The following is a 14,845-nucleotide window of genomic DNA, read 5'->3' as shown; positions in this document are numbered from 1 at the left end:
GAAGAAACAATGACCTCGGAGCGGATTCTTTATAAACCGTCTTGTTATACGACAAAGGTTGTGAATGAGAAGATTGTTGGATATTACGGGATTGTGAGGAAGTGGTAGACTTTGTAATATCTGCGTATGATTTTCCCTTGCTAAATGTGGACTTGGCAGCCTCGTTATATGAAATATTTTGTTCAGTCATGCTCCTCTTTATTAAATTTTGCCTCAAATATTCAGGACATATTCTATTGGTAGCTAAATGATTACCTGAACAATTTACGCATGTAGCATTCTGAATTTCAACTTCGCAAGTCTCACCCATATGCTCCAATCCACACTTGAAACATCTAGGTTTGGACCTGCAAATTGTCTTGGCGTGTCCATAACGACAGCATGCGAAACAAAGAATTGTAGGATAGATGTATAGCTCAACGTCTATTACCGAATAGAATGAAAATATCTTTTTAGGGAGAATCTGCCCTTGAAAAGTAAGAATAACAGTTTGGGTGGGTACCCACGAGAATTTTTGGTCTACAGGCGAAGTGACTTTTCTCGATAGTCTTCGAGATTTTGTAATCATACCACATTCATTTGGAACCTCAATATTTTTTACAATCTCTTCATGGGTCCACTCTAAAGGGATACCCCTGACCAGGCCCATGCGAGAGACCATATGGTACGGGATAAATACTTTATAGTCATATGTTTCCAAAGCATTATCATCAATAAAACTATTTGCCGCTGAGTATGTCAAAAATTGTACAGAAATCCGGTTTCGGCCGATAGATTTTATTCCTGCACGAGGAACAATACCAGGAATATTTAGGGATTGCAAAAGTTTGCCAAAATCGATGATATTCAAAGAGAAAGAAGAATTGGGGACAACGTTTTTTTGGACAAAAACGCAGAAAGGTCCACTGTCTCTTTCTGTGTATTTGTTTTTGATATATTCTGACTGTAAGGAAGAAGGATCATTAGATGTTGAAGGGGATAAGGTTTTCGGAGTTGCATTATGAATATCTTTGACAGAATCAGTTTTAGAAATTTTTCTGATTTTGTTGGGGAGGATTGGAGACGTGGGTAATGAAGAGTTGGAAGAAGATGTAGATGGGATGTCGGGAGGCTCCTTACGACGTGTTTTAATTCTTTCCATACTTATTCAGAAATAATCCAATGAGTGTATAGAAAGAAAAATATATATATATAAACGAAAAATATTATATGCAACTAAAAAATATTATTGTTGCAATTTACTATTGATTTACAACTAGGAAAATAATAAAGTACGAAATTTAAGAATTAAAATAATAAAATAACGATAGATTTGGCTTATCTGAGAAGTAATCCTTAATCAGCAACCATTTAAACTATAAACAACTTATGAAATATCGAAAAAAACTCAAAATATGACAAAATTATTGGAGCTATGTAATATATGAACTGACAAACACAACTGTCAAAACTCAAGTCCTTTACTCTTTATTGATACAATTACTGCTTGTATTATATTTTCTTACGATATATTTGTTCTTCTTACCCTCATCCTCATCCAATGGTTTTAAGAGCACTAATCGTATGTAAGCAGAGAGTTATCTTGATAGTAAGATGATGTAAGCAGAGAGTTATAAGAGAGTAATCTTGATAGTTAAATACACGAAGAAAAGGTGATCAGTCTCGCGATTCAGGTACCCGTTGGGGTAGTAAATAAATACGAGCATAAGAGTGCAAAATTACTTAAATTTATTTTGATCCCCTAAGAATCAAACCTGGGATGTCCATTATGGTAGTCAAATGCGCTGACCACCACACTATGAAGGCGGACAACGGCATTTGTTACTGTTTCTAAAAAATATATATAGATTTTTTGGATAATATTTCCGTTATTACGAGCGGAATAACTTACTCTCTGATCAATAAAAAAAAACTAAATAGATGCACTTATTTGTTTTAGATGGGTCTATGGCACCACAGCTCAATTGTGGTGCTTGCATGGTGTACAGTTCCCTATTCCGGCTTGTACCGGTTCATTATTCTTTAGCTGACGAGTATATTTACAAGCTGAGGTGTTAACATGTTTTCTTTAGTCGCGGGTCTTGCTATATACATAAGTCTCACTAGGTAAACATGTGAGAAGTGGGATAATACACGTTAAAATTATACTTTGACAGTCAATTCTTTATTTTTAAATGCCATCAAAAAGGTAAAAAAATAAAAACGTTGGAATAAAAAAAACAATTTTAGGGAAAAAGATAAAATAATTATTTGGTTTTCTTGGTGCAAAGAGTAGCTAACAAGCATATTATTTATTCGTCGTTAGAATAATATTATCATCACTAGATCTGAAGGAGAAATTTATGAATTAACAGGTTACATTAAATTTGTCACACCTGTATATTTTTGTTTGTTTCTTACGTCACTATTTTATTCTGTTGTTAAATAAAAATAATTTTATCAAAGAGCACCACATATCTACAAAGCCAATGCGGTAAACAAGAAGCATCGTAATAAATACACGTACAACTTAACTTTAAGAATAGGCCATGAAGTGGCCATTGGAAGGTTTGAACAATTAAACGAATTATGATTCACTGTTGAAAATCTAAAAGCAATAGACGTAGACAAATTGAGTATTAAGGCATTCAGTTGTAAATATTAAAAAATATTCTTATTTTTTTGAATGACCTAACATCTAAGTGACTCTAAAATCTAGCTATGGCTTATGCAACACCGCTTATCATGACCCTACTCAGGCTTCAACTTTTAAAGTTTTATAGCCTATGACTACTCGTGAGTTGATTTACTCTTTATGTTTAAAATAAATATAATTTCATGTTATTCATGAGTGAAAATTCTAGGCAAAAACTATTATGAAACTAAGAGTAGGTATATATAATATTTTAAAAAAATCTAATTTTGGTACCTACCTACCAATGGTTTACAAAAAAAAAAAATCATTGTATTATGGCAACTCTGTCAATTGCTTAGATTAAAGATTTTGGCTAAGCCATAACAAGAAAAATCCGTTTGAATGGAAATCGAATAGGCGTTGGGAGGTTTTGTTGTCAAATCATAATGAAAATAAGATAGAGTTGCAGTTATATTGTCGCCGAACAACTAATAAATACGCTAAAATATGTTGAAAGGTGTCAAAGATCTAGCGCGTACGCGCACATCGTGTATAGAAGAGTAATCGTATGTTTTCTGGTCAGCTGGTAAACAAATTTAGGGAGTTTGGTTTATGTTTATTAGTGAATAGATCATGGTTATTCAACGAAATTGGAAGAATTCAAATCCGGATGTGCTTTTACAAAATTCATCTTCAGAAGATTCCAGTGGTTCTTGGCAGTTGCCTCCGTCAAACCGAGGCGTGTCGAATTCCCAAACGTCCATCAGTATGCCTAATGTAACTAAACTCTTAAGTATTTTATGAATTAAAATGACCATTTATTTTTATGATTTTTGTGAATTCTTATGTATAGAGATAAATATTATGTATAGATAAAAAATAAATAGAAATAGTGTGATATAACTTCTTTCAAGCTTATAAATAAAGTGTGAAACTTATCCTGAACCACATCGCCACAGTTCAACCAAAAGTCATAAATTGACACTTCGTATAGTGACCTTTATCTTCCTGTATCATATACAGCATTCTGAAAGTAGAAAAACTATAAATACTATGTGTTTCATCTTTAAGATTAGTGTTATGGGATGAAAAAGGTTACTGTAGTGTTTATTAGTAACTATTGCCCAAACGAGAATCATGTAAAACCTGATAATGTCAGGATCCCGGATTAGTGAAATTTTTAGTATGTATGGAAAATAAAAACATGATTTTTTCTAAGAAAGAGTGATCAATCTGTCTATACTGCCAGACTTGCGGTTGTGTTTGATTTCTGATGTGGTTTAGTGAGATTATAGCATATTATGTTTTACTTGGTGCTTAGGATGTGTGATATACTTTCAGCGGCATGTCATCAACAGACAAGTGGCGTTGAACACCTTGGCAGCAATGCACCGCAGGTATAATATACCTGGGATGGTGCAGACGGGTGGAAGACCTCCGGCTGAGTTCCGAGCCAGTGCCAACAAGTCCCTCGATATCCTCAGGCAAAACATTCAGTCCGCTGTCACTAAAGAGATAGATCAAGTCATCAAAAAATATCTGGAGGTTAGTGTATTATCTGAGTTATCCATACCATTAACCCGAGGCTCAGTATTACATCTGTACCATTATTTTCTGACTAGAAATATTGAGTGAAAATTTTATTCATACAAAATTAAAACATGTTTAAATCTTCTCAAGGAACCCACTAATTCCTAGTGGCTTGTATGTAACAAGCTTGTATGAGTTCTGACATGGAACTCTAAGTGCTCCGGGCTATTCTTATTTTCTCACCCACTCTTCTCGGGGGGCTTAACGCACTTCGGACGAGAAAGGTATTTTTACTCATTCGGTCAATTGATGCTTAAGGATGGGAAGGGTATTTTTACCTTTTGCGCTGGCCTCATTTCAAAGTCAGAAAAGTAGGAATTATCCTATGTTTTTATAATAATGTTATGTACCAATCTCTTTGTTAAGGTCTTAACGATTTGTACATAGTTATCAAATCCTGTCGCCAGCGGTCCTCAGGCATAAAAAATACCTGTTTTAAATGTGTTGATTTGGCTGTAATGTCCTTATTGACTTCCTTCATTTCTGTTATCTCTATTTTATCAAATGCATTCCACTTTAACATCCAAGAATCTATAGCGCAGGACTAACCATCTTGCCTTCGTTTGATTAATAATTTAGTAAACTGTGTATCTATCCGATGCGTTACTTATTTCAATTCAATTCAATTCAATTCATTCAATAAAAAAAAAATATATACATAACAAACAATATTCAAGGCGTGTATATTAAAAGTAAAAGTAAGCAAGAAGACTTAAAGGTGTAGAAGAATCCCGCTTCGGAAAACTCCTTCGGACACATGGAACAGATCAATATCCAATGTGATACTGTTCAACATAGCGGTAGCTCTTCCTACAGGCATAACCATCGGCAGGTTGGTCCTGTATGGTCATTATGCACAATTTAGGTGCAAATAAGTCTAAAAAAATAGAACTCACCGGAATCCTTGCCAAATAGCACACATATTGTACAGTCTTCTCATATAATTGGGATACCTTTCTTAACACATTGTTGTCAGGCGGTTTTTTCATCAACCGTGACCCTACATATACTCAGACAGTCTTACGCCTGACCCTCAAACCCAAGTCCGATCTGTACAATCTTTTTTGGCGTCTCTCGCGTTCTGCCAAAAGTAAGCAAATATAACCCTTAAAGCGTCTCCCAGTCTCTTATCAACAGTATGTATGTATGTATGTATGTAAACGCTTTTAAGCGTTTTCTTCAAATAACCTAAAATAGTAAGATTACAATGAAAAATAAATATTGACATTGATGTAATTTCTTTGCAGAAGTTTTTTGTGCCTGCTGTGAATAACATACGATTAAATCTGGGAGAGGAATCAGTTGGAGAAGATCAGGTATTTATTTATGTATATAAATTCTGTTGATTGGCAATCGTCAGCTCTGTTCATTGCGATTTCATTCTCAAGCCTACCTCTTTTTGTATGTGGTATAGAGCGTAAATGAAATTTAAAAAATATTTAAACGCATTATTATCAAGAGACTTATACATGTAACTTGTCTTCATATTTCACTTCCATTTCCATTCCATCAGTACTACTCTTCACCCTTCTTCACTTACCTATGTCATTATATCAAATTTATTCCACTCCTCTTTCTGGAGTGCGAGACTGATGACTTTACCTTCATATAATTAATGATTGAGTTAACACCATGTTGATACAATGCCGAGTCCTATGCACTATGTGAGAGGATTAAAAAGAAAAGTATTTTTTTTTAATTTGTGAGAAACTATACTTTGGTTTACGTATTCTGACAAATGGTTACTTTAGAATCTTATTTAAAAAAAGGAAAAGTAAATAAACCCAGTCACACAGGGTGCGATAAACTTATTTATTTAACATGAACGAGTAACAGCCTTTTGTTTTAATATGCTTGTTGAAAATAATACAGTTTTTAAAATACGATATTAGTCTAATTAATGCACACTATGTGATTCAGGTTCGTGCAGTGTGCCGTGCGATGCTGGATGGGGCGCGGGTGCTTTATGCTGCGCAACCGCGCCCCGCCCCACCGTCAGCACGCGCCGCTGCCTCTCCCAGTGAGCTGAGTGACTCCGAGTCCAGTAACGGAGCCGACTCTCGCTTTGGCCGTCCCAGTAGTGTGAGTTTATCTGCACTTATTTTGTTTTATCAGGAAAATTGGGTATTTGTGATATTGGCTGTGTTTAAAGGGTGAAATTCTGTAAGATCTTTTCGTAAATGTTTTGCTATGGTTCTGAGTCTGTTTGCTGTGGTGGCATTTGCATATCAAGCGCAGTCAGATTGTCAATCACTATTATTCTTAGTACCAAGTCGATTCTAGAAGTTTGGTGATGGTTTTCATTATTTATAATGTATGTGATAATGAGAGCATTTAAATGTAAAAATATAGTTAATTTAGGTCATATTTTTGATAATTTTAACTCTTTCATGAGTTTTAATGAAGATTTTATTTGGACAATGGGGAGCTTTTTTATTTCAAATATATTATATTAATATATCTTTGAAACATACAAAATAATACCAAAATTGGGTGAGTCTACTACAGTCCATACACATAGAGCCACCTTGTCAGAATTCATTCAACTATCTTATAAATTAATATGGTGAAATCTGTTTGAGCTATTTCTTCGCCGCGGTGCCCATATCAGATATAGGCAAATCCAATTGGGCCGTGTTGATCTCGGCGTCCTCCATAATCATACAAAATATATCTGCATCTTGCTAGTGCTACTTATTAAAACGTAACTTCAATGCTTGTGTTCAAGAGTGAGAGAGGCAGACATATAGTAAAAATGTTACTTACAAATGAATGAAATTATTGATTCCTTGGGTTTCTAAAATTGAGATATTCTTATATAATCCCTTAGTTTGTTATATCTGAAATTCCTCCTGAGTAATAATAATAACCAAATGCAATAAAATTATTATCAATATGCTTTTTACCTTTTCAAAGCAAATTATGTATTAAGTTTATAATAAAAATTATATTGACAGAGTCCATCATACGGAAAGCGCAAAGAGTCGGATACCGACTCTGACGTTGGAACGGGGGGCCGTAGGAAGAGGCGCACAGAAGGAGTTCTTTGTCCAGCACACAAGTGGGACCCCGCAAGACTCAATCAGGACACTCTCTTCATTATGGGATCCATCGCTAATAAGGTATTGTGCGGTCACTACTCTTATTCAAGGATGTGCAAGTACCCAAATGATAACTAAGTTCATACTTGTTAAGACAGAGGACTGAACAATAGGTCCTCAGGATTAAAAGCATAATTATCTCGGATACTTGTCACTTTATCCTTTTTCAAAACTTGACTAACATGCTCCTTCCGTACAAACAACCCGTGAATTTCTTATTTTACTTACAGCTCTTCAACTAGTTATATTTATATCGACCCCTTCTATGTATGCTATAGTAAGTCACAAGTTGACGATTTTGGGTACTATTTTTTATGTGCATATTTCTTGTGTGTTTTGTTACATCTTTCGTTCAAACTTACAAATAATATATTTTGCAGCTAATGAAATTTTCTTTAAAAAAAAAACTTGGGCAATTGAATATAAATGTACAGAAAAAAATATGTTTTATAATAATAATTTTAGTTTATTTAAATAGTGCCATTTTTGTAAAATATTAGCTCAAGGGCGTTTTGATTAAACTGTAAAATAAAAAGTCTTTGACCTTCTCCTAATCATTCATCATTCACTTTTGTGATACCACTTAATATACCACAAAACGCTACTTCATGACTACCAGTTATACATATAATATCAAACTATGATATAATTCTGTAAAATAAAAGACTGAATCTATAACATGTAATGGTTAATTGATTAATTTGCACTGTTTTCAGGTTCTAGGATTAGGCCAGTCCCGAGGAAGATTATATAGTAAACACGCGGGGTTACTGCGCTATCCCGCAGATTCTGCTGATAAGGAATGGATCGCTAATCAGAACATGACCACACCAGCTGGAGGGAGAACTTACATCATGGTGTGTACGCATTTTCCAAAGTACTGCAAAATACACGATAAAACTAAAAACTAATTATCTGTATTTTTTCCTTTGCAGGTCTTAGAGGATATTGAAGAACTGGTTTGCAGCGAAGACTATCGGCACAGTCCGGCTTTGCGGTTGAACGAGCTTTCCGGTTTTCGTGCTCCTCCATTTATGCTCAGGAAAATCCAGGCTTACCTAAGTCGTAGGGGCGAGATGAGCGAAGATTTTTCATCAAGTACGCCGACACCGACACCGCCACCGATGGACGCACCGGTTTCTAAATCACAAGTCAAATTTGGAGACGCGGAAGACTCCTGCGACGCTGCCAAACTAGAACATTCCGACGAACAAGTCTCCAGAAATCAATACAAGCATCTTACCGCCGAAGAGCTTCTCCAGCAGGCTACATTTTCATATTCTAATAATCCATTGGTTAAAATGGATAGTTCCGACGATAGGTCTATTAAATATGATAATAACGGTAACAGCCAACAGCTCGTCCAACCCTGTGGCAATTTCACTTCGATCGTCTCATCGGGTATATCATCTATGGATAATAATTACTGGAAGTGCGTTAATAGCAGTCAGCAGCTGGGTAATGTCGCCGAGAAAGTGGAATTGAATGGAGCTACGGAATTTATTGACACCGATATTGAGTTCCTAAGCAGTGACTTTTGTACTTATGTGGACAGCGAGGCGGATGTTAAAAAGAGCTTCGACAGAATATCAGACGGCGGGGGAGGTGATTTGTTCATGTCTGCTGATACTAACATTCTTTCCACTACTAATTCTCCCGGTCCCAATGCTAACATTGTAAGTTTCTAATTCCATTCCTGTTCATATTGCTTTATCTTATTAGAATTAAGAAGTTTCGTGTTTTTATTTTCCTTGTAAATAGACTTGAAACTAAACCAAAAAACTGTAATTTTTATGTTTGGGTGTCATTAATGTTGATATAAATTTATTAATTTAGAACACATAAACATAAAGTGTAAAATAATTTGATTCATATCGGGAATCCTGCCTTCAAAGACTATTTAGTGAAAAAAAAACAAAAAATCAGAAAATCAGTTCTAAAAACAGTGTGGATATCGCTCACTCCTTTCAAGAACGTCATAAATCAAAAAACTTGATTTTTCAGGAGAACGTTTTTTAAGTTTGAAAATGTAATATAATGCATTAATTTAGATATCAAGCCACTTACTGAACTTTTTACTATGCAACAGATCTTTTAAGGTAAAACTTGAAGGTTTTTTCTCCATTTGAAAAATATTTATTGTATAAAAAAAAATAATTAAACAATACCTTTTCTTCAAAATGCAAAAACTACACTTTCTGCCCTATGGCGGGTAAATATTAAGTTAAAAATATGCCGCTTTTGCTGGGATATAGTACATTTTCTGGGCATTCCGAAAATATGCACAACTGAAAATTGACGATTTTTGATTTATGACGTTCTTGAAAGGAGTGAGCGATATGTAAATGCAACTGGAAGGAATATTAAGTCTAAATCATTGTTGCTAATATAGACTGTATTTTTTATAGCTTAAAACTATGATACTTGAAACTCCACTGAGATAATATTTATTATGAAATAGCACCCCTGTTGACCGTATATGTTTAATTTAATTTCAGATAAATTATAATCAGGCATCTCAGGATTCCATGGCATCACGATCTGGCATAGTGACCTCGTTTATGGGCACCATAGCAGTGGGGCCCATGTCCTCCAATGTCGTGCACACCTATGTATCTCCCAGCACACCCAACACTTTGGTGAATTCACCGACCGTCACTTCTTCCCACATGGCTTTGTCTCCATCGTCATTTTCTATTCCCGGTAATCCTGCTTCCTTCGCCCCGGCTCTCAACTCCTTCTCCCAAAACTGTCCCATCTCCCACGCGCAGTCCATTTCTCAAATATCCCCACCTAACTCCAATTCCAATACCATAACGCTGCAACCCAACATCATGCAGCCAACCCCTCGGACAATGTACAGGTATGCATTTTTTATTATAATCTAATCAACAGAATATTTAAAGTAGTGACAATGTCATGCAGTCAGAATTTATGCATTGTGTTGTTTTGTCCAGCTCTGTAGTGTAGCCATTAGCATGTTTAGCTTACGTGCCGGAGGTCCTGGGGTCAATACCCAGGCGGGTCAAAATAAATAGTATCACAGATTTTTTAGTCAAAAATTTAATAGACCTTGGATTGCTACCTGAAGCGCAGGACTGATCAACCTTGCCTTTATGCAATTAACAATCAAGTTAACATTTGTCTCCTTATGGTTTACATGGATTTAAAAGAATATATATCTTTTCAGCTTGGCCAGTACACCGAAGACTATAACCCCCGGGCCAACTATTATCGGTTTCGGTACCCGTCCGGCAATTGGTGGTAACATTATCAACACTAGTAACTACATAAATATCGCTACCAAGAACTTTTCTTCGGGAAATATTCTTCACAACGCTATCGTCTCCAGAAATATGATGAATCGAGGTATGAACATTAGAAGCGAGCTATCGCTACCACCGCAGTTAACCAACACTCCGATAGTAAGTAAGTCTATGGCTGTCGTTCCCAGTGTATCTGGATCTATCTATTCCAAGTCCTCGCCGCATCCTTCCAAGGTAGATGACGATGCCTCCATAACAACGACCAAGGCTATGATCGACAATACTTGTAACTCGTCAGCCATGTTGAAGAAAGTACTCACCCTCGGAAGTGCAGGCGTCAATAAAACATTCCTAACTCCTCCGACACAAAAAATGAACTTACCAAGGCCGTCCAGTTCCTCATCTAGTAACTTGAGTGCATCTCACGCAACTCTGACTGCATTACTCTCGAGTGGAACGGACTCTACACATTCCGATAAAATGACTTCATTTGTCGTTCCGACCACGGAGAAATAATAAAATGTTTCTCTAAAGGTGGGGACTGACCGGAACATTTCGTCGTAATGTCGCTCGTGGCGAGCTACTGACTTCGGATGGAGCACTCGGAATGCTGTACTGATTATAGAAATGCTCGCATCGTAGCGTGTGACGTTACAATGAAATGACTCCGGTCAGTCCCCACCTTAAAAAAATTACCGTAAATTTAAGTTTTCCTCATCATTAAATCAAACATTAATTTATAAATCCCAATAAATAAGTTATATGCTTCAATGTATACAGATGCATTTCGTTCATATATTTTTTAATTTTGCTGTATGTTACAACCCCAACACACAGCGTTGTGACTCTTATATATTTGTTATTTTACCAAAACAATTATAACCTCAATTTTTAATATGAAATGTTTTAGTATTCTATGAAATATGGTTTCATAAAAATATTTACAATTTTTTTTATAAAAAAAAGAGACTTTGAATGATGTATCTATTCATATTTTATATTGGACAAATAGATTTCTATTGACACAGAGTATGTGATAACTATTTTCCGAAAACCCAAATATTGATAGTGAAGTAATAAATAAAACCAAATTTAAAGGTAATCAGCAGTTCAGTTAGTCATTAGTTTTTAGTTTTTAGTTTTTTTTTGTCTCAGAGCCATTTTAACTGATGGTTGATTTTCTCAAACATTTACACTGAAGACTTAATATTTAAAAAAAAGTTCCAATAATAATTTTACTAGTATTATTTTACAATAAAATAAATACCTTGTAGTATCTTTTACATTAAAGTTGATGTTCATTCGGGTCATGTTGTATTTTAATATTAATCTCACTTTGCGTTCTGATTATGTATTGATATTTTTTTGTTATAATTGATGATATTATGGAATTGTTGATTTGGAATTGAAGAAGTTTTTATTATACGAGGTTCTTTATTTTTAATGTTCAACTCCATGATATGGAAACGTATGTATAAAATAATTAACGATTTTGAACTATTTACAATTGAATTAATAATATTTATTATGATGTCAGTTATTCAATTTTTTGATATCCGTTTACAGTTCTACTTAGATATTTATGCATATAATATATTGTGAGCATACTGCGAAAAGTGACCGAGTCAATCCGTATAATTTTGATTTTTCAAGAGAACGTTTTTAAAGTTTTAAAATATAATACAATTTATTAAAAATAAATATCAAGCCACTTATTGAACTTTTCACTGTGCAACAGATCTTTTTAGGTTAAACCTGAAGTTTTTTTTTCTCCATTTGAAAAATAACTAGTTTATGTATTTTTAAAATTAAACAATACCTTTTCGTCAAAATGCAAAAACAACACTTTCTGCCCTGTAGCGGGTAAATATTAAGTTAAAAATATGCCTCTTTTATTGGGATGTAGTACATTTTCTGGGCATTCCGAAAACATGCACAACTGAAAATTGACGATTTTTGATTTATGGCGTTCTTTAAAGGAGTGAGCGATATGTTAATTTAAATGGTTAAAAAGTTGTATGATTTTTTCTGGATTTTATACTATCATTTAGAAATAATAAAGCATTTATCATGTCAACTCATTTCATATATTGTTTGACTTGGTCAGTTTTCACAATATGTTCATGAAAATAATTTGATTAAGTTTCTTAAGACTGCTCTTTATCTGTTCATTCCTGTGTTATCTTTTGATGTTTACTTATTATATTATATATTAATAAACATTCTTATTAGGTTTTATGATTGAAACTGTTTACCAATCCAAGTACAAAGTAATTGAGTGAAGTAAGGTGTTTAAACTATTAGTGTTTTAAATTAAACTAATTAATTTATGCTTAGTCTTAGAATGTTAGAAAAATTTGTTTTTATACACTTTCTGCTTAAGTGAATTTGTAAGTCTTAATGGTTTCGTAAATTACGTATTGATGCTGAAAAGTGAAAAGGGTGACTTTTAGAATCGTAAAGATAAATAATTGTTGAATTTTTATTAGTACAGTTTTAACGAGATGATTTTTCTCACCAAATGTTTTGTGCAATAATTTGTAGCACTTCAGTTATCAAATATTTTAAATGCCATTTGGGTGAAAACTCTGTGTTCGCATTAGCCCTCTATTTTGTCTCATTCATATGATTAAATTATGACATTGCTCGGAGATTCTCTCGGATAAAGGGTTTTTTTCTGAATGTAAAAGATCAAATTGGCACAAAAATATATTTTTTTACTCTTACTTCTATACACATGGCACATCAATTTAGAGTAATTGTACCAAATTCTTAACAGCCATGGAAATCTAATATTTTTTGGTAAATTTCGTCTTAAGTCGTAAAAATGGCACAGGTTTTTTTCACTTTGCAGCATAAGTATGTTTCTCGGCACAGTGCGTTTGTTGCTGTTAATCATGTTATAAATCGACTTCTTGTGTTCACAGAATTTTATTCTGCATAGAATATTGTTACATATATCAATTTTTTAGATAATTACATACTAAGCGTTCCTTAGATATAATGTTACGTCGTAATGTGTGGCTCGCTTCGCTTTATATTTCTAATTTATAAAAAAATATTTGAGGCTGAGAATATTTTAACACGAGTAATAATTATTAGTCCACCTCTGTAGTGTAATGGTCAGCACGCTTGGCTACCGTTCTGGAGGTCCCGGGTTTGATTCCCAAGGAAGTCAAAATAAATACGGGTGATTTTCGCTCTCAAATTTATTTAATATCATCCTGGACTGGTACAAGAAGCGCAGGGCTGATCATCGTGCCTTCATGCAGTTGATCAAGATAACACTGCGTTGCTACGATGCAGTGCGCTATTAGGTGCGGATAAGGGTTAAAAGAAAAAAAAATATTACTCATATTATAACATTGTTTATTTTTTTAACATTTTTTTGAGAAAAATGTGTTAATTTTAAAGAGACATTTATTTTCTACACATCCATTTTCTATTACATCTGCATATTTTTTCAATTATGTCCTTTTTGATTCTGTATTTAGAAAACCTATTATACCATCTTAATTTTTTTCTGCTTTTCTCATCGAAGATATAATTGAATTAATTGAAATAATTGAATATCAAATATTACTCCTAGAGTTATATTTGATATTCAATTAATTTTTTAATTTACTGCTTGTAACACAGATACACATTATGTTTATTGTTATTAACAACCTTTAAGGGCCAGCTACTGACTTTGTACCTTCCGGTATCAAAGTTATGGGGCAAGAGGGCCAATATTTTGATAGTAACAAGAAGACTCATAGACTTCATGAATGAACCCCTTATCACAGTGATGTAACCTCACCATAATATTATATATACATTGTGATATAATATAAACTCAACAACTTTGAAAACTTTGACCTTACAAAGGTGAATAATCCATCTATGTGAGGTCCCACTAATGGCAATATTCAATATCTAATCAAGGTGCTGATATAACAGGAGCATTCTGTTTTTAAAGGAAATTTGGTAGTTTTTTGAGTTACAAAGTTTATATTGGTGTAGAAGGCCTTTTTTATTATTATACACTTTTAAGTGAAACAAAGCATGTTTTATTATTTTTGTATATGACGAAGATACCATTTGGACATTGGTACATGGGAACTGTTGCAGAAACAATAATGTTGCCCTTTTTTGTATCTCGGGATATATCTTTTATGTTATTATTTTACAAAATATTATTATTAAAAAATACGCTTGAATTTTGCTATATTTTATTTTCTGTGATGAAAATTAGCTGTTTCGTATTAAGATTTTTTTGCATCTTGCTTTTG

The 14,845-nt window shown here is 33.9% G+C and overlaps 1 protein-coding gene across 1 annotated transcript; it reads left to right on the top strand.

Moving 5' to 3' along the window:
- Positions 1 to 2,994: 2,994 nt before the first annotated feature.
- On the top strand, positions 2,995 to 11,215 carry LOC148299749 (uncharacterized). Its single transcript, XM_088275743.1, has 9 exons — positions 2,995 to 3,391; positions 3,956 to 4,159; positions 5,452 to 5,520; positions 6,125 to 6,286; positions 7,162 to 7,326; positions 8,022 to 8,162; positions 8,241 to 8,981; positions 9,804 to 10,168; positions 10,496 to 11,215. The coding sequence occupies exons 1-9, from the start codon at positions 3,248 to 3,250 to the stop codon at positions 11,085 to 11,087; spliced, it is 2,583 nt and encodes an 860-aa protein (XP_088131869.1). The 5' UTR covers positions 2,995 to 3,247; the 3' UTR covers positions 11,088 to 11,215.
- Positions 11,216 to 14,845: the final 3,630 nt, after the last annotated feature.

The sequence above is a fragment of the Brachycentrus maculatus genome, unplaced genomic scaffold (genome assembly GCF_059751285.1).
Source record: "Brachycentrus maculatus isolate JH-2025_06_01 unplaced genomic scaffold, ASM5975128v1 h1tg000968l, whole genome shotgun sequence".
NCBI lineage: Eukaryota > Metazoa > Arthropoda > Insecta > Trichoptera > Brachycentridae > Brachycentrus > Brachycentrus maculatus.
Note: the sequence above shows the minus strand (reverse complement) of the source record. Positions and strands in the feature narration are given on the sequence as shown.

Excerpts from the sequence above, each read along its gene's own strand:
- LOC148299749 (XM_088275743.1), top strand. The coding sequence starts at position 3,248 with ATGGTTATTCAACGAAATTGGAAGAATTCAAATCCGGATGTGCTTTTA. Across the intron at positions 3,392-3,955 it reads CGTCCATCAGTATGCCTAAT|CGGCATGTCATCAACAGACA; the intron begins GTAACTAAACTC and ends ATATACTTTCAG. Across the intron at positions 7,327-8,021 it reads TGGGATCCATCGCTAATAAG|GTTCTAGGATTAGGCCAGTC; the intron begins GTATTGTGCGGT and ends CACTGTTTTCAG.